We start from the raw sequence: 20,342 nt of genomic DNA, 5'->3' as shown, positions 1-20,342 counted from the left end.
AAACATAGTGTTACAGATAAAAGGTCAAGAACATAGTGTTCTGTAATTACTTCAGTATGTGCATCCATCACAGCTAACAGAGTGCAAACATACATACATATGTTATGTCTTTGTTGGGAATCTTTCTTTCTTTCTTTCTTTCTTTCTTTGCATCACTTTTAACTATTACCACTATTTACTTCATTATTCATTGTTAACTTTTTATTTTTTCCTCTTTTTTGCTTGCCTTTTGATACACATCTGAACCTCTAACTAAATTTGCCCAAATTGGCTCGCTTTACTGAGACACCAGTGATGAAATCATCCCGAAAGATTTTCCCAAACAGGAAATTGCAAGCTTGTAAAAAATTAATCCCTGCTTTTTCTAAATTCCTCTGTGCTGTCTATTTTAAATGGGATAGCATTATGGAGAGGAAGTGGTTAGTCCCTCTGACGGGATAATAATCCTCATTTATTGCAAATAAAGTCTCTGGTGTTGACGTGACACAAGCGTGTCCCCACTGCCCCAGAGCAATAAGCACACTTGCAGCGCAACTCAGACGTGTTCTCAACAAACTTTGTCCCAAAAGTCCAAAAATCATGATATTTTATGAGATTCTTGTCACAACATCAAATTACACCACACTGCAGTTTTTGAAGTTCATCTTTTCATCATCTGCTTCTATCTTTTCATCTTCTAGTAAGTGCACTATGCAGTTCAAGAACATGTCAAATAAAGCACAACAGAAAGCATGTGAGTTGAAAAGTAAGTCCCACATATTTCTAAATATGGTTAGTATACAGCGTATTCTCATTGAGACAACAAGAACCACCAGGGACTCATTTAACACCATCTTCTGGAATAACCTGACAACTTCAGAGCAGCTGTACAATGCAGGCTCCTTCCGCTTCAGTTTTTCTGCTTTGCCCCTCTGTTTCTTTACTACACTTTCTTCTTGCCCTTTTTTGCAACACCAGTCTGCTTTTCATTTTTTATTCCTTACCTTTTCTCTTCTAAGCTGTATCTTTTTACCCTGCATGACTTCACCAGCTGCCATCTAACGGCTGAGGTTTAGCCTGGAGCAACCTAGCTGTCAACAGGCTTGATTTCAAAACACCACAAACTGAGCTTGTGATGGAAACTTCTCACCACAACCAACAGAGAGCGAAAGAGAAGGACCACCAGGCAGTTTAGGCTCCGCTAATCGTGACCCTGCCTCTCCTGTTTCATTTCACTCAACACAACTGAATGTGTCTTGGCTTGATGGGCCACAAACCCGCAGATCTCTATTAATGGCACTCATGACTTCAAATGATCACACACAGCACTACACACACACAAATAAAATAGTGAAACACAACTGATGCACACACCACACATGTAATCCCTCCCAGATGCACAGCCTGATGGGGAGCATGTTCCAGAGACAGATGACAGCTCTGAACCCAGTCATCTGTCTGACTGGATAACTGGTGCTGGAGACAGAACACAGAGGAGGGAAAGTCTGGATTCAGTGCATGCTTTGTGCATCAGTCTGTATGCAAATTTAAGAGAGTCATGAATGGAAATGTGGCGGTCCGTGGTGTAGCCATTCATGCAGGCAAGGAGCCGGGACCCTTGCAGCAATGGAAATCTCTGGCTTGTTTGCCTGGTTAGAGTCCAATAGGTGCCAATGCAAGCAGCAACCTCCAGGGCTGAAAAACGAAGCCAGTGCAGAAGACCACAAAACTGCAGTTCCTCAGATGGCCACTTGACACCACATTGTTTCCCATAAACTCCTATTTTAAAAAGCCAACTTTACAGCAGAAATAAACATGGTAGAAAACAGTTTTGATCTCTATAGCTAACTTCTCCATTCAGGACAACTGTACATGGAGCAAAACTGTATATAACTGACCTGTTTAAATTGCATTAATGCTAAAGTGTTGCAAGATTAAAAGTTGTGGCTTTGAGTTTAGGTGGTGTCATCATAGCCCAGAAGCATTTGCATCGGCTGCTTCAGCTCCATGGCCCTGTGTTAGACTGGAGACCTGTCCAGGGTGTTCCCTTAGCTGGCCCTAAATCAGCTCGAATAGACTCCGGTCGGCCAACTGTGACCCTAACGAGGATTAAGCGTTGTAAATATAATAGATAGACGTATGGATGGATGCTTTAGCTCCACCTCTTTGTTAATTTTTGTATTAGAAGGAGTCAGACACTGCCAAAACAACCACAACCACCACAATGAGCTTCAAAACAGCTGTTTAGGTAATCTATGGGTGACGTCATTACAGTTTGTTCATCAAAGATGCATTTGTCTGAGGGAACATTGGCAGTTTGAGGAAAAAATGCTGCAAAAAGTAACAACAATATGAGATAGTTTCTCAGGCTCCTCTGCTGTCCTCTTTCCAGGAAAATAGAAATAGAGTTAAAGTAACTGAGTTCATGTTTTTTCAAGTAAATTCAACATTTATTATATATGTTGTGATGCTCAACATGTTACATTTTTCTCTGTTAACTTCAAACTGATGTTTTATCCCTTTCAAAACTATGTTCTCCTGTCTGCTGAAAACTTCTGGCCTGCACATGTAAAATTCCACAGCCTTTTTAATGTCTTCAACAGCTGTAAATCACTGAAATTATGTGAGGATATAATTGTATGTGGCTGACCACAGATTTAGGAAAAGATGAAAAATATCTATCAACATGGGCCATCTGTGTATCCTCACATAGTGGCCTTAAAAACACTATCTAAAAGTTATAAATGCACAACGTAGCTTGTTTCTGCATACACTTGATGCTCCGTTTACATGGTTAACAGGAGGTAGGAGATGACATGAGTGGACTCTAGGAAGGTTTTCTTGGTGAGGATCCATATAAAAGCTGCTGCGTGATGACAGTTGGATCCTTTTGTGTAATTCACACCACAAGCTTAATATGACTTACTGTCACATGCAGATTTAAAGCAGTGAAACATAAAAGAGGGAGTTGAACGTGATCTGTCGCTGTGGTTGCGTGACAGCCTACACTCTGTGTCTGAATGCCAGCCACAACAGAAGAACATTAAAGAATATGGAGGGATGAAGAAGAATAAAGTAAGTAAATAATTTATTGTACAAAATAAAAAGCAACATTTGGCAACAAGTACACAAATGACTGTATACTTTATTGCATTAATGAAGACAGTGCTGACAAACACCATATCTGCATTCAACAAGACAGATGTTAAGACAGCTTTTTTGCAGTTTTTTTGGACATAACATTTCTATTGTCCAGGTTGCATTTTGTACTGTGTCAGAAAAAATGATGAATACACTGGCTTGGCTAAAGGTCAGATGTTCAGACAAATTAAAAGAGAAACCAAAACAAGTGTCTAGAACAGTTCTACTAGCGAGGTGAACACTATTCTTCCAAAACATATTCATATACTTGCTGTTTTGATGATGGTTTGGATAAGCGCTGTTGAACACACTAGTTCAAAATCTCACCTAGGTTTTCTGCTGGGTTGAGATCTGGTGACTGTGAAGGTCACAGCATATGACTCACATTATTTTCATTAAACCTTTCACTGACCCTTTGCTGTCTCATGATAGCAGCACTGTCATTCTGGAAGAGACTGCTCCCATCAGGATGGAAATGTTTCATCGTCAGATAAAGGAGATTATTCAGAACAACCTTGTATTTATTTGCACTGACTTTTCCCTCTAAGGAGACGAGTGGACTCAAACCATTTCAGCAAAATGCTGCTCACAACATAAAAGTGCCACTGGATCTCCTAACTGTAGGGGTCAAGGGTTTGTGTTTTTCCTTTAATTTGTCTTAGTGTGTTCCCTGACTGGATTCAAGGAAAAAAGGATGAGTGAGTTATGACGTTCTCAGACCCTGACTGACGATGTTTTCAAGACTGACTTTTGACCTCTATAAATGAATAACTGGACTCTGGATATGGTCTTGACAGCGGAAACAACAGATTAATCCATCTTGAGCACATCAGTTTACTTTTCTAGATTTTTTTGCAAATTCCAATTTTTATTTATTTTTTTAAGTGTCGCATTTTTGAGTTTTTTGTATTTTCCTTTTTCCAGCTGTGGCAGCATGGTGGGTATTGTTTTCACCTTGTAAATTTGTCTGTGTTTTAGTGTATGTTTGTACCTTGCTGGTGTTCTGGAAAAATCTACTCTAACAGGAAGTACCACAAAGGTGGTTTTGCGTACTTTGGCAGGTGTTTATATGTCTGCCTGTCTGTTTATGGACAGATGTTATAAACATGATAGCACTGCAACCATGCAAGACGCAGTCACAAAACAATGCCAGTGTGTAGTCGAGATTAAAATGAAGGCTGGGTTTGAAGATGGGTGCCATCCAAATCATGAGAACTCATGTAATCGTGTAATAATGTGGTAGTGACTACTGAACACTCATGCTTTGGAACGTTGGCCGTTGAGGCTGGTATGACGTCAACACAAGATGGCTCTAGTTTTTATTACATTCATTCCTAAGGGATATTAAGGTGCAGTTTTAGTCTTAGTTCAATGTATGATATAAAACACCGCACTAGGGGTTTTGAATTTTGAGCCAAGTATGCCACAGCAGTTTTCAAAAGCAGATGTTTCCCATAACAGGCCTCTCCAGTTCTACAAATACCGCCTATACTGCTAACCTTCTGACTATAAAAGCTTCACTGAAGCACAGCTATGAAATCTTTTGTGTTTACTTGCTTTAAAACTCAAACTAAGTCATGTCTGAATACATCTTAATGTAGGTAATCTTGGAGTGTTTTACATTAGATGGAATTTTAATTTGAACTTTGAGGTAATGTTGACAAGCAACACACAAGAATCTGGTTTGTATTTCAAACATAAAGCTCTACAAGAATAACTGACAAAGACATCCAGACTCAGTGTATACATGCAAATAATGCTGTGTGAATTTCAAATAATGCTGTGTGAATTTTTGTTTTACTGAGGAAACTCTAATTGTTCATGCTGAAGTCGACAGAGAAACCTCAGTGTCGATCACACACAGATGCATGCTCAGATGTCTGAGACACTGATTTGCAAACACTGCGCCACGACACACGCAAGCATATTTAGTAGAGCAGAACAACACGCTAAAAAGCCAAAAAAATAAAAACAAAAAACCATATTGTGATTGTTTTTGGCAGATTTTGCAATATGAGTCACTGCGTTAGTGGGAAAGGTCATTAATTTTGTTTCTTTTTCACTAAGAAAAAATCTAAAAATGATTATGTGATTTGTGCTTTGATTTGTACCAATCAAGAGTGTATTCGAAGGTCTGGAAAATGTGTTTACAGACTTTTCTGTAGCATCATAATGCTACATTTATAATGGTATGCAATTTGGATGCTGCCCTTGGCCGTATTGTGATTTTGATATTCTTTACATTATTTGTTAAGGCCTAGTCTTTAGTTTTCCCAGTAAGAAATAAGTGATATATGAAAGATTACTTTTTGGCTTTGAAGGTTTATAACACAACTGATCATGAGCTTAGCATGTGCTCATCACAGAATACGAGGTTCATCAATTTAAGCTCAGGTTTCATACTGAATTGCATCATATTTGTAGGAAATAAACACAACTGAACATGTGTGTATTATTTTGTAACATATGCTGTATGGGTTTTGAAACAGGAATTGTGCTATAGCATCGGAAGTTCTGGGACACACTGTCTAAGGCGGTCTCTATGATACGTGACTTCACCAGCACATATTTCATAGAAGCAGGGAGTAAAGGGCACTGACAGCCTGACCTTCAGCCTTGCAGCTTGTAATTCAGATTCCCTAAACACTTGTCTGGTCCAGACACATTTGCCAAAGTAAAAACCCACACATGCTGCTGTGTCAGTCAAACATTTTTAACCGCTTTGTTGTTCTAATTGCATTTCCATCCTTTGTTTCTAACTTTTGTTCTTCTGGTACAGACACATAAATGTGCCACCAGTTGTGCCCCCTTTCAGGAAATGCTTCAGCATTGCAGACAAGGTTTCTCTGGAGGAAGAGGGAACAAAAAGCAGAGAAGCAGACAGAAGAAGTAAATGGTGAGATGACCTCTACAAAAAGGAAAACTATCTATCTGTAAAAGGCAGCGCTGGAGCAGCAAAGCACAGCAAGAAAGCAGTTTTGATCATGAGTAAAGAATGCATTGCAGAGTTTTTATCTCCCTGCCAGCAGTGCCACAGACAAATGTTCTGCATTAGATAATGCATCCTTCTTAAATAATAACATGACTGCTTCTTTCACGGGTACCTTTGAGATAGTTTGTTTTCTGATGTAGTTCAGAGTGCACACCGTCACTGAAAAACCTGTGTGCTTGTGTTCAGCTATAAACCTGTGGTCCTGCTGTAATAACATCATTAGCCTTTTACAAGGATGTAATACCTTGGTTGGTCTTTTTCAGTGAATCAAATTTGGCCAAGCAGGCAGAATTTTACTCAAGCAGCAATAACATATTCTTTGGCCACTTTGAGGTAGGCTAACAAGCTGTAAACATAACACTGACAGATTATCACCTCATAAAATTGTTGTGGTGAACGTGTTAGCAAACAATTTCACATCTCATAGACGTGGACCAACATTATCACTCCTGTAGAGTCATATGTCTGTCTAGATGACACATCTAAGGCAAATATCAATCTGCTTTCACTTCTGTTTTGGTCTCCAGTAACTGCTTCAAACTACATGCAATTTGGAGCTGGTAGTGGTACCGTGCTTATGCTTATCTGAAGTTTTAAAAAGAGCCGTCTGCCGCAGCTGGAAACAATTCTGTTGAGACTGTGGGGACTAAAACAAAACAAAAACATTACAGGTATTAAAACCAGAGCAATAAGATGAAAGACGTTAAATTGCTGAACTGAGTAATAATTCTCTGTGGGCTCACTACTTCTGTGTGTGGTTGTTATCTATTGTCCTGATAAAGTAGTGAAAAGGGCAGCTTTAAGAATTCAGATACATATCATCTGTATTAAAACAAACAAATAAAGTATTGTCACAAAAAGAATGATTTCAACCCCTCAGTTCCTGCTTTGCGACATCTACATTTTTGTACAGCAACCAGTGTCTTAGAGTAATTCAACTCAAACAAATACTCAAACTGAAAAGTCCCAAAAGTGTGTCGTCGATCTATTTCCCTGGGAAGACACACATCACTCTGTTAACATGTCATTTTTTACACTGTTGAAACTTTACATGTGTTTCGACTAAAACATACATGAACAGCTTACACAGTTAAGCGCAATAAAAAACACAGCCTTCAAAATCACAGCCAACATGAGGTCATGCCATACCAAACCCTGGGAATGTTCAAAGTTTGGCATTGGGTCTTTATGGACGTAAATCTAATGTGTTCCAAATGACTTCACCAGACTCTAAAAGTATGATGTAAAACAATGAAATCAAATTAATCTGTGCTAAAAAAGAAAGTCTTTCTGAAAAAAAAAAAAGGTTTCCTCAATAATAATGTCTAGACATCAATCTGAAAATGCTGATTTGAGGGAAGCCCTGACTGAGGGGGCAACCATAAAAGTGCTGAGGCTGCTGCTTATTATTAAGGGTAATAAAGCAGTAAAAATGCTGACTGGCAAATACTAATATCCAACGTAGTGTACGTATGTCTGCAGTTGGTATCGCTGGCAACAAGCAGCTGGAAACTATCCACTTGGCTTCTTCTAGGGTAGTGAGCTTGACAAAGTGGTTTGGGATAGAAGTTCTGTTTGAGAGGCACAAAAAATCACCAGTATCTTATTCATCATGGCTATGCTTGAAAATTCTTAATGTGTAAGGCAGCTTAAGACTTCAGTAGCCACGACCCCATTACAGCAACAGACACACCAAACTGCAAGAACAGCGTTTAAAAGCTGCTCCCAAAGGTCCAACAAAAGGCAGCCAGTGGCAGCTGTTATCAAAATCACCTGACTTGCCTCGGGTTCTCGGCCCTGCCAAATAAATGGACTCGGAGTGGCTTTCTGCTTATGCTGAGGACACATGGTAAGAGTTAGGGATAGGTCAGTTAAACATGTCTGCTCCAGAACAGGAAAAACACATCTTAGATGTGCGACAAAACATGCACTATGACACACAAGTCAAATTCTACAAACAGACAAAGCGTAATGTTCAATTCGTCTGTGAAGTGAAGTCTCTCAGAAACAAAGTATTCTTTAATCCGTCATATTAGAAATATATCTCTGTTAATAAATTTGAAAATCAGATAACAGTAGGATTAAAGTTTAAAGAAGTCTAATTAAACTGTTTAATGTATGATTGAGGTTTTATAACAATTTTGTAATTATATGAAATATAGATTAGGATCTGGAAAGTAATCAGAGAAACACTCGGTCTGTTTTTGGTCACGGCAATCACAAGACAAACTCTAGGAATAATGTATTCAAAGTAATTAACCAGGGATGTGCGTTCGTACTTGACTTTTCAACCAAATCCCTTCCAGATGACAGCACATGTGGCAAATATGTCATCTGTGTGTGCGTTTCTTTGCTTTTCAACCCTTCTTTCGGTCCCAGGTTCACATCTTCATGCTTGGACAGTTGCCCAAAAAAAAAAAAAAATCCAGCCAAAAGGTCAAAAGGATATCGGCAAGAGCCCAGGCCATGATGTCAAAGAAACCTGAAGGTCACAACCAGGGCAATGACACCTAAAAGCCTCTGAATGAGGCTTGAAGTTCAACAGAGGTTGAAAACAAGTACAAAGCCTAAAAGGAAATGAACCTAACATGGCAGAAAAGAGAAAATATTTGACAAATGCCTCTTAAATGGGTCACTCTCTCCAAATGGACCAATGTCAGCCAGTGCACCTAAAGGTCATCAGTATGCTTATTTTGTAAACACCAACAATGTGCTTTAACTATATATAGTCTTAAAATTACCAAAGCTGTACAACTTAAACTATCGTGAAACTATTTCATTAAGAAAATCAGAAAGTCAGAAGGTGAATTTAGATTCCTAAAATTTAATGGCCATTTTAATACTCCAAGGTAGGTCTATTAGATCATAAAACACAAAGACAGGCATTGTAGTCTGCCACACTCCTCTAATTTTCCAAAACCTCTACCTCTCTCTTTTGGCATTCCTGCCTAATAGCATCATTATTGACTCTGTCCAGCTAAACGCAGGCTCCTTGTAATCTCACATGGGCGGGGTGGTTCAGACAAAAAAAAAACTGCTGTTCTGGAAAGAAAGAAACAAAGAGAAAAGGGGATGTTAGAAAAGGGCACTGAACACCAACAAAGGAAGCTCTAAGACAAGCGCCTTTGATCTTGGTGAGGAGGTAGAAGCTATCCCATCACTTCCTCTCATCATTCCACACCCAGAGGTTTGATCCATCTCCTTGTAACTACAGCTAGCTGGCAGGACAAGGTTAGCGAGGCAGGACATCAACTCAGTGGAGCAAATTTTCAGAGCACATAGTTGAACAGTGCAACAGAACGCTGGACACTATCAAAACAGAAGTAAAACTCCAGAGCAAGATGCTAGTGATTGGTTTCATTTGGATATGTCGCAATCTTGAGTCTGAACATCTTGATTTGAGCAAACTGTTGTTAAGCAGGCTTCAGTCACTAAACTAATCAATCTGTCTATGACTCACTCTCTCACTTTTTAGCGTGCACCTTTCCACTAACACATTCATGGAATTCAGGAGATGTTATGATGTTTTTACTGGTTTGTCTTCATGCTTCAGTACACTGGGCATGTTTTAGGAATTTGTTACACAGCCTAGGTGCACACAGACAACAGAAAATTAAAGAAAGGGAACTCTTAGTTCAAAGGCCAGCACATCAGACTTGAAATGAAACAAAGACTGTTAGATTTAAGTGCTAACATTCAGTGGTAGGTTTTATCCTGACACAAAGACAGAACAAATATAAAGTAGTGCCATCATGGCTCTGTTAGACAGCCACCCGAAATCAGTCTAGCTAAGGACCCGTCTCACTTGCTGTAAACCAAATTAAAAGCAACCAAAACAAGCAAGAAATGAAGACAGCTGCAGGACAAACCTGGCAAACAAATACCAGGATAGATACAACGGATCATAGACTTGAATTTTATAACCAAATATTAAATATAATGACTTAATTGTGTGAGTGTAGTGTAACTTCATGTCAACTTGTTTTGTACTTTCTGTCTGCTCAAATTGAAGGACACTGCTAAACACTGTTTCAAAGGGCCAACACATACCATCTGATGTGGATGCAAAGAGTCTCAAATTAAAACAGCCAGAACGTAAACCTCAAAGTCATTTTATGTTCATCATACTGGAGTACACAGACAACACCAACAAAACAGCATCATTGCTTTAATACTTTCTGACTACACTCAATGGTTCCAACTATTTTGAGTGTGTTCGGTCCCCCACTGACCCAAGATGCTGGACCCTGACCCATCTCAACCTCAGACAATTAAACACTCACACAAACACACCCTCTCACAGCAAGGTAGTATTTACAAGGACGAGCATGTGTATGTAAGGACGTCAGCAGAGTCGTGAAAATGGCAATGCAGAACCCCAGTGGACACAGGAAGCAAATCTGTGGCCACACACACACACTTATCTTATTTCATGTCATTTGTAGACATGGTAGAGCTTCTTTATTGACGTTGAATTGGAACTTGCACAAGTTGGCATTAGTCCTGGGGTAGAGGCTGTATTTCATGGCTTGGGAATGGTAGGAGTGTTGTGAAATAACGTTTATTTGGCTGTAAACTCTCAAATAAATGTTCCGTGAGTCTAGTGGGTCTGTTTGTAATACACCTTTGACTTCTTAGTGAAAAACGGAATTCCTTAATGGCACATTACTCATCATCCTCTAGACTGCAGCTAAAGATGAGAGATGTTCATGTTCACAGCTGTTCTATACACAGTCCAGGGCTCTCTTACTGAATTCTCTCCATAAGTAAACTCATTCATTATGTGCCAGAACAGGACAATTGTCAATATCACTGACCAACCAAACCAATTCAGATGAAGAATTGCTTAAGATGCTAGAAGACATATAGTAGTATGAATATTTGTACAAAATAAAATTAGATTCCTATACAACTTCGCAAAAATTCATTAACAAACTAAGAAGTTAATTCTAACTTGGAACAGCTGTGTACTGATGAAACGCTTAGAAACACAGGGTCAGACTTCCATGGTTTTGTACGCAACAAATCAAAGGAATCCGTGCTATCTCTCAGGCTGGAGCTTTCCACATCATTACCCTTCTTTTGAACTGGTTTCCATTTTTAACATGTGTGGCTGAATTACTATAATATTACAACTAGTAGTGGTGGAGCAGCTGTAGAATAACTTTACAGTGTTTGAGCCTTCAGTCGTGGGTGAGCTGATGTGCTTCAGCTGCGGTATGCAGGGAAGGGTAACGGAAAAGGTGGCAGGAACTTGGTAGATTTGCTCATTTTAAGAGTAGAGATACATCTAAACCGTTTTTTTTTTTTTTTTTGTATTATTTGATAGGCACAGTCAAGAAAGCAGGGAGAAGACATGCAGTAAAGGGCCGTGAGCTGGAGTTGACCCCAGGCTGCTGTGTACATGGGTTGCTCGCTCAACCAGTTGAGCTATCCGGGCACCCCAACAGCTAAATCATTTTAAGACGGAAAGGAATTATTTTCATTCCAAAAAAAACCCCATCTAAATATGTCACTTTGACAAGATCCGAAAGAACTCTATTAATCCCAAAGGAGCCTTGTGAAAAATGGTTGCGTTGGATTTGAATTGAACCCAGGTCAACTGCTTAGAAGGCAGCTATGCTAACCACTATACCACCAACACACTAACAGCGCCTTGAAATGAGTTTATAGAGGTCAGATCAAGGACTTGAAAGGGCTTCCGCATTAAAGCGTTAGCTGATGCCTCATCTTGTATAACCATTACCATTTGGAGAGAGAGCGTTAACCTGAACATGGCTCTGTGGATAACAACCCTATGAGGTGGGGGATGAGTTGCTGCCCCAAGTGGAGGCATTTAAGTGTCTCGGAATCTTGCTCATGACTGAACAGAAAATGAAGCGTCAGATGGACAGGCAGCTTGGTGTGGTGGCAGCAGTAAAGCGTGTGTTGTGGCAAATCATCACGATGAATAGCTGGAAGGCAAAACTCTGGATTTACCAGTTGATTTACGTTCCAGCCTTCACCAGTGGTTTTCAGCTGTGGGCAGTGACCAAAAGAATGACGTCGAGAATACAAGCTCCTGAAATGAGATTCCTTCATCAGGTGGATGGACTCAGCCTTAGAGACAGAGTGAGGATGTTGGGGTAGAGTGGCTACTCCTTTAGGTTGAAAGGAGTCAGTTGAGGTGGTTCAGACAACCGATAAGGATGTCTCCTCGGCAGGGTCCTTTGGAGAGTGTCCAGGAACGCCCAACTTGAAGGAGACCGTGGCATGGATCCAGAATTTGCAAGAAGGGTAGCATATCTCAGCTGACCTGGCTCACTTTGGGATGGTCCAGAAAGAACTATAAAGTGTTGTTGGGGTGACGAACATCTGGAAGCGAAAGGTAACCCGCTGCCACCATTACCCAACCCCAAGTAAACAGAAAAAATAGCTATAAAGGATCTCACAACAAATGATCACACTAAAAAAAAAACTTCTACAATTCTTTTAGGGGAAATTCGTGCTTTGACCAGACAGTCATCTTTGAGACAAGCTGTTGTCATAATGGATGTAACAGATTATATCAGTGAGTTTTCCCAGCTCTAACATAGTCACCTACTGTCATTGTGTGTTTTTGTTGGCGCGTTTCTCAAGAACCGCTCATCCAAATGACACAAACAACAAACACACACACATACAGAGACCCCTATATTTATTAGTGACATGCTCCCTTTCACTGGTAACCAGAATATGAAATAAAAACACAACAGGATAGCTGAAGTTCAACCCAAACACTCTTTCATTGGAGCGTTCTCAGACTGTAGTGCGAAATAGCTAACCCCCATACCTCAGTAAAATGACTTGTGAAGTATCCTCTTTCTTTCTTTCTCTCTCTGCAGGATGGAGGAAAGGGGGGAGGCTTCCTGACTGATCTTCCTACACAGGCCTGACCCCAATATCCAGGCATCCTCCTGACACTCTTGCTTCACACTCACAGGCAAGCACGCACAGACACCGGCAGAAACACAGATTACAGACACACACTCTTCTGTTTACTGTGTCAGATTGCAGTGTAAATAAAGAGGGAAGCTGTGATTTAAAAGGAGCCAAATCAAACAGGAGGGACGGCGTTATCGCACTGGGTTGTATGAAAAGAAAATGGATCTGTGTCAGAACGAAACAAACCCGTAATAAAAGTTCCTATGAAAACAAAACTGATTCTCTCCAAGGGTCTGGGCTATTGTTGGAAAAGGGCAAAAAGTGAGTAAGAGAGATAGGGTCAGAACAACATTTAGCAAAATCTTCAGCTACCCCTGCTCGCAGTGTGCTGTGCTAATCATTCCTCTATTCCCCTGGGGGTTTTGGAGAACACATTCTGACATCCTCGTAAACATTTTAAGAAGCAAACGAACGTCACTTGCTGGTGACAGACAAATACAAAGAAGAGAGGTTTTTTTTTAAAGAGAAGTCAACACTGAAGCTCTGAATTGAATTACGCTTTTGCAGTTGACTGTAAGAGGAAACTCTTATAATTACTTCCGAGTGAGAGCAAGTTTTCCTATGAACTAAGTTTAGAGATTAAATATGTGTTATAATCACAGGATTCTTTCACTACCATTGCTTTATTCAGGTACAGTACACCATAACTCTTTTATCATCTGCTCATGATCCAAGATTTACTTTCCCTCAAGAGGCACACAATAATTAATCCATCACTTGTCACACTTGCGTATACAGAGCATATTTCTTCCTTGAACATAATTATTATTCTAGCCACAGAGCTGGCAGACTGAATCAATGGTGAAGGAAATTTGCTTCATAAGAATCTGTGACATGGTGAAATTTTGCAGAGAAAAAAACATCTGGAATAGGAATCTGTGTCTTCACCACACAGATCACATCTGTGTATTCATCTCTGTTCTTCTCCCTCAGATCTCCTGGATCAGTTTGTCTCTGGAATTACTGAGTTTATTTTTAGGCCAGACTAAGAAGATTTTAAACATATAGATCATAAAGCAGAATGGGGCACAGTAACAGTCATGAAGCATGTTTGAAGGATACTAAACGTCTTCAAAACAACAGCAACAAATTATTGTTATAAGGGCTAAAGTATAATGTACAGTATAAGATCTGCTGTGGTGTTTCAGTGAAGTTTCTGCAGCACAAACTCCCTCCCAGTACACACTCTGCAGCAGGTCTTGCTGTGGTTGATGAATGAATGTTTTCTCAGGTGGACACCTTCCACTTCTCATCTCCTAATCGGCATACAAACACCCATGAGTTGGCATGGCAGCAGCCTTGGATAGTGTTATTGTAAGCAGATAAGTTTCCTTTCTGCTCTCTCAGACTAAAACTATTACAGGGAGTTTAGGCAGTCTCTGCATTGCAAAACCTTTGAAATTTCAAAAGTCGGCTTGAGTAAAGTTGTGATTGTGTCTGCAAGGAAGAATTTCATTCTGTAAGTGATGTAATTACTGTAAGGATAAACACACTGATGTGTGTTCTCCAGTAGCTCTGTTTGGATTGCTGCACTCTCAGACTGCACTCCACCAGCACTCCATTCCAGCTAAATGTGAATATTTAACACTGATTATTTGGAGATATTTTTCTCACATGACAGTGTTGCTGCGCCTCTGACCTACAAGCCAGAGTTACTGCTAAATGGCCCAATGACATATTGTCTAGGCATCAGAGTTCAGAATGAGAGAGCACCCAAGGGTGATGATAATCATCAAGCTGCATTGCAAACCTAAAGCCACACACTAACCCTGGCGGAATGCTAATGATAGTGACCGCCAGGCTGAACATCTGTGTACGGAGACCAAATCCCCCAGAGTCCCTCCTCTGGATGTGTGAGGAGCATTAGGCGTTTAAAGGACGGATTGTGAGCAAACTATCACATTTCTCACTTTTCTCCCCGCTTTTGTTGCGACTGTAAATAGTAAACTCCTAATAATCACGAAACACGTAGGCACATTTTTTTTTACTGAAAAGCAGAAAAAAGTCATGCTCAAAAATGAAAGTAATCACAGTGACCACCACAGATTTAGGCTTTCCCTGCTTGTATGTTAACTGGCATTACCTGGGTCATGGAAGGGCACCAGGGCAAAGTTATACAAAGGCCTGTTGGGTCTGCTCAGGGATGTCTCCAGAATCTTGGATGCCCCCTCGATAACCTGGACCAAGTCGTCGTACATGGAGCCGGTCACATCAAAGACGAATGCCAGGGTGGATGCGCCCTCCGGGATGTCCTTCTTTGCTTCCCCGGTGCCTGCGTCCTGGCCGCCGGTAACCGCCGCTGACAGCAGCAGCAGCAGCAGCCACATCAGTCTGGTGCCCATTTCAGATCCAAGAGTCTTCTCGGGCAGAGTTCTTGGAAATGTTGTTCTCGCCAGAGGGAACTTTAGGTCGAGTCTCGAGATAAAGGCACAGACATCGGGCTCTCAAACATGGACAGAAAGTTATTTAGAACAGTTTATGAAGTGGCCAGCATCAGATAAACACGGTGGAATAAAGGAGCCCCTCCGTGCTGCTGCTGTCTCCGTGCGCCTCTCCGGCTTGTTCTGCAGTTTGTTGCAGCCTCTCACTTCTCTGTGAGCTAAACTTCTGATCCCAGCAGCTGTGGCAGAGTCTGCTCTCTCAGATCTGCAGAGTCAGGAGCCCTTGTTCAGCTCTGTCATACAAAGACCACCTCTCAGCTGGCAGAAAGTCTCCAAGGCGCAAACCACGGCCCCATACCATGCACAATAGCAGAGCTATGATTGGACGAGATGTTTTGGGTGAATCTGGGAGACCGCGTGCCTGATTTAATTCACCTCAGTCACGTTTCTGCGTTATTCAAAGAACCACGGTGCCTTAATATGTCCTGCTAAAGTCTCACAACGGTTATGAAACGGCTTTGTGGCAGATTTATGCACAAATTGTACATTTGTCGCAGCTCTCACGAATGGAAAACTGTGGATAATGCACTGATTACATCCAAATTATTTGAAGAGAACTTAATGTCGAACTATGAATGCTGAACATAAGTGAGACAAACTGGAAGAAACGCAAGAGCAGACAATAAAAACAGCTCTTTGGTGATTTAAATCCCTGTACTGCCATCTAGCGGTTGTACTGATCTCACACAGTTCCATAGCACAGTGTTAAAAGTGTTATTGATAAATTACAGGCTAATATGTAATAGATGTCTACTGTGATGAGATGTTAACAGGAGGCAAGTACTTTTTTTCTGTGCCAAAGACAAAGCTAAAACAACAAAAATAGATAGATAGATAGATAGATAGATAGATAGATAGATAGATAGATAGATAGATAGATAGATAGATAGATATACATGCAACAGCATACTGTTTTTCATATTTTAACCCCCATTAGAAAGAGTTTTAATTCATCCTTGGTGCACAGGGGCATGAAAAAATACCATTATTTCCTGGAAAGTAAAAGAGAATATTTGCTCAAATAATATACTCAACCAATATACTTAAGCACAATTTTGCTGCACTTTATTTCAGTGTTAGTGTCTTCTGCTGCTTTCTAGATCTTCTCCCCTGATAGCAAATAATGTACCTTTTTACTCCACTACATTCATCTGACCACTGGGGTTACTTTAAAATAAGATTTTACACCAAAACATCTTAAAATAAAGCGCTTTGTTACACTTGTAGACCACTACTTTACAATTTCTCTGCTCGTGTTCTGTTCCAAACAAGCAAGCATTTCAGATGAGTTCCTAACAGTTCTAATAAACACACACTTCCTCTATAAACTTCTCACATGGTTTAATTTGGGTAATTGAAGTCAAAAAGAAGAAGAAAAAATGTCAAATTATCGAGTTTTTCAAAACAGCACAGATTACAGAAAAGTACAAGATAATGAGTGTGTATCAAAACTGTATTGTTTCTTCTGTCCCCTCCCATTAATCATCACATGACCCCTCAGATTCATTGTGTGATCCTTTAAAGGGACCTGAGCCTTGGATTGGGAGACACTGGACTAATCTTCCTGACTGTAGATAAAGCAGTTTAATGTAACAGCACCTCCACCAGATATGTCACTATTAGCAATTGATAATGTCATATAATAAGGATGTTTTATTGCATAGCCAGTAGTTTAAGAATTAATGCTTGAAGTACATTTTGCTGATACCATGTGTACTTTTGCTTAAGTAGAACTTTTCGTGCAGGATTTTTATCTGTATTGATGTATTTATACTTTGACGTATTGGTACATTTACCTAAATAAAGGATCTTTATCGGCCACTGCTCCAAAGTGAAGTGGATGTAGTTGGACACACAATGAAACACAGATCATGTAAACAGCACTGGATGCACTCAGTCTTTGTATCATTAACCTTTTTAAACAGTCAACTTGCAGATGATTTTCAGTGATCATTTCTGCACTGAATTACCCAAACTATCCAGTCTGTCACATTTGCTGGTTTGTTACTAGGCTGTAATTTCCTGTTGACGTTCCAGTAATCCAGGCCTCCATCTAATCTTCACCATCATTCTGGCATTCCACAATCTGAAGGCCTTTAAGCCATTAAGTGGAGAGGATTGTCGAAGGTGAGGAGACTCCACAGACAATAACTGACAGATAGAGGATCAGTACAACCTCCTGACCAGCTTCTGAAACGGACTACAGCCTCACATTGTCTAATTCCAGATCACATCCTGAGTGGTCATAATAAAAAGCCCAGAGGTTTATCTTCATCAGCAAAGCTCTGTTCTATTCTAGCTCTCCAGTATGACAGGACAGTGTATCAATGAGCCAGAATGTACAAAACAAGGAACCTGTAACCAAAAAACAGCAGAGTGGAATTTAACAGTAGCTAATATTATTACTTACACATGTTTTTCCTCGTGGGAGATGTCAACCTGTAGGATTCCTCAGTGACAAATTAGATGAAAGAGGCTTGCAGAACTGTAAGTAGAGAATAATTTAATGAATTAATAATTAATACTTGCTCTAGCAAATCATACAGAATCACAGTGCCACTACTGAACAAAAACAAACACGTCACATTTTCTTAAATTCAATCCATTCTTTTTAACATAGAGAATGGGCGTCATGCAATAACCAAGTACACAATATTTTGTGAATGATAAGGGGGCAGAGGGAGAGTTTGAATCTGAATCTGAACACATAAAGGTAATGAGCTTGCAGAATGTTGTCCCACTATTCTCAAGCGACTTGGTGAGGTCGGTGGACGTTTTGGGGGACAGGATCATGTTGTCGAACATCCAGAGCTGTCTGAAATGACTTCTTACAGGACAAATAGTGGAGCTGTGCACATTCAGGCATCTGGGTACAGCTCTATATGACATGCCAGTAATACAATGGCATGTTCTTGACTTTCCTTTTTAGTCTGTGGTATCATGTCAATTGACAAGGCGGTCCTTAATATTCGCTGGTCAAAGACGTGCCTCTGTACTGGTCACCGTGCCTCATTATTGTCCTTAAAAACATCATCTGACTAGAATGTGGATTAACTCAGTGGTTAAGAAATTGTCCCGCTTCCCAATATTTAAGTCTTTTTTTAAAAAACAAAAACAAGATTTTTTATCATTTTCTCTAAGTCAGAAAAGAACAACATATGCATGGTGCTTTTATAGTTTTGTTCAGTGCATGCTATAATGATTTTCATACGGCCTTGGCATAATTTAGTTTTGCCAAAAAGTTAAAAACTTTGGTTGGAATAGACTTTACTATTTGATTATGCAGGGTGATCGTGACGAGCATTACACTAATGTACAGTTTTCCCTTTTTATCAGCATGCAACTGGTATGCTTGTTTGTGGATTTTGATTTGAATATCTTGTTTCTACATGTCTTTAACCAGAAAAAAAAAATAATTAAGTTAAGATATTTTCCCCATCTATATTAAGAACTGTCTAAAATATAAGTTACATTATGTATTGAGGTTGCTGTTTTCAGCTGAGGATTTTTCTGGGCAAACTTTGTTCTTCAGTCCTGTCAAACGCTCTCCATTGTAAACAATTAGCATGTTGTGTCACTAGGGGGAGCCAGTCAGCCATTGATAATCATCATGGGCACAAATAGAATAAGAGGTCAGGGAAACTCACTGTATAAAGTAAAAAAAATAATATGTTCAGGAAAGATATGAAAATCAAAACACATGACTGTCTAAAATAGACTGGTATTAATGAAGTGTGGATTTCGTGAAGGTAATTTGAGCAGGTCTGCAATAGAGGATGTGGACGGAAAGTTGCATGGAAACATTCAAATAAGAATCCAGACCTCACTGACCGAGATTTGCTCAAATGATGTAGGAAGAGAGCTGCTGCTGATCAGACTTTTGCATGGCAAACAAATAGGGAGGCTGAAGCTTTCTGAAATGCACCATGGCAAATCCAGCAAGGCAGTGATTACACAACACGTTTCCCAACATAAATAAATCACATCTTTTCAAAAGCAGGAACAAGAGAAGTCAGAGAGAAGCACATCCTGTCCCTAACAAGCTCTTACAGGAGAGAAACATATTGAAGGGATTGTGAATGCAGTCACATGCCTACATACTAATTTCATTTCCTTTCTACTATGCAAGGCGAGCTCGTAATAAGATTGACTCATCTCGAAGCAGTTTGCAGAAGCAGATATGTTGACACAGGGAATCCACACCCTCGTTCTCTGGAAATAAGATGAAGGGATATGAAAGCCAAGACAGAGAGCAGAAAGTGAAGAAGGTACTGCATGAGAAAAGAGTCTACTGTAAAGCACACAGGATTGCCTCACAGATCCAGACTGACACACTGCCACATGCCTTCACTTGTTTTTGAGGCCAAAACCAGATTAAAAAGTGACAAAGTTGAGAGATGCTTTATCAGGTGCAGACAGAGTTGAACATTGTTTGAGGTCAGCAGAACTTGGTACATTTGTTTCCACATCACATGCCAGTTCAGCAGCCAAACAAATAAAACTTGGTGACCTTGTGATTAGAAATGAGTAAATGATTAAAGAGATGGGACAAATAATGATTTATTATTATAGTGGGGCATTCAGTCTAATTGTAAGATCCCACTCATAAAATTCAACATATGGTTTTTATTTTGACTTCTTTTCCACTGGAGTGCTGTTTAGAAGCAAAAATTGCAGCACCTGACATGCTTACTTAATAATTACTACGGGAGAAGTAGAACGGTTTGTACCAATGTAATATTTATACACTGACACAACACTGTCCCAAGGCAACAGCAGTCCAACACAGCTCTAATGCGAAGACAACAAATCAATGATTTACCAAG

At 39.9% G+C, this 20,342-nt stretch overlaps 1 protein-coding gene across 1 annotated transcript in view; it reads right to left on the bottom strand.

The window, feature by feature from the left end:
- hmcn1 (hemicentin 1) overlaps positions 1 to 15,759 on the bottom strand; it is a 115,053-nt gene extending 99,294 nt beyond the window's left edge. Inside the window, exon 1 of the mRNA XM_051947682.1 lies at positions 15,159 to 15,759. Coding sequence (XP_051803642.1) covers positions 15,159 to 15,417 — 259 coding nt within the window. The 5' untranslated portion in view covers positions 15,418 to 15,759. The remainder of the gene's footprint in view (positions 1 to 15,158) is intronic.
- Positions 15,760 to 20,342: the final 4,583 nt, after the last annotated feature.

This window comes from Acanthochromis polyacanthus, chromosome 4, assembly GCF_021347895.1.
Source record: "Acanthochromis polyacanthus isolate Apoly-LR-REF ecotype Palm Island chromosome 4, KAUST_Apoly_ChrSc, whole genome shotgun sequence".
Classification (NCBI taxonomy): domain Eukaryota; kingdom Metazoa; phylum Chordata; class Actinopteri; family Pomacentridae; genus Acanthochromis; species Acanthochromis polyacanthus.
This window is presented reverse-complemented; position numbering and strand designations above follow the sequence as displayed.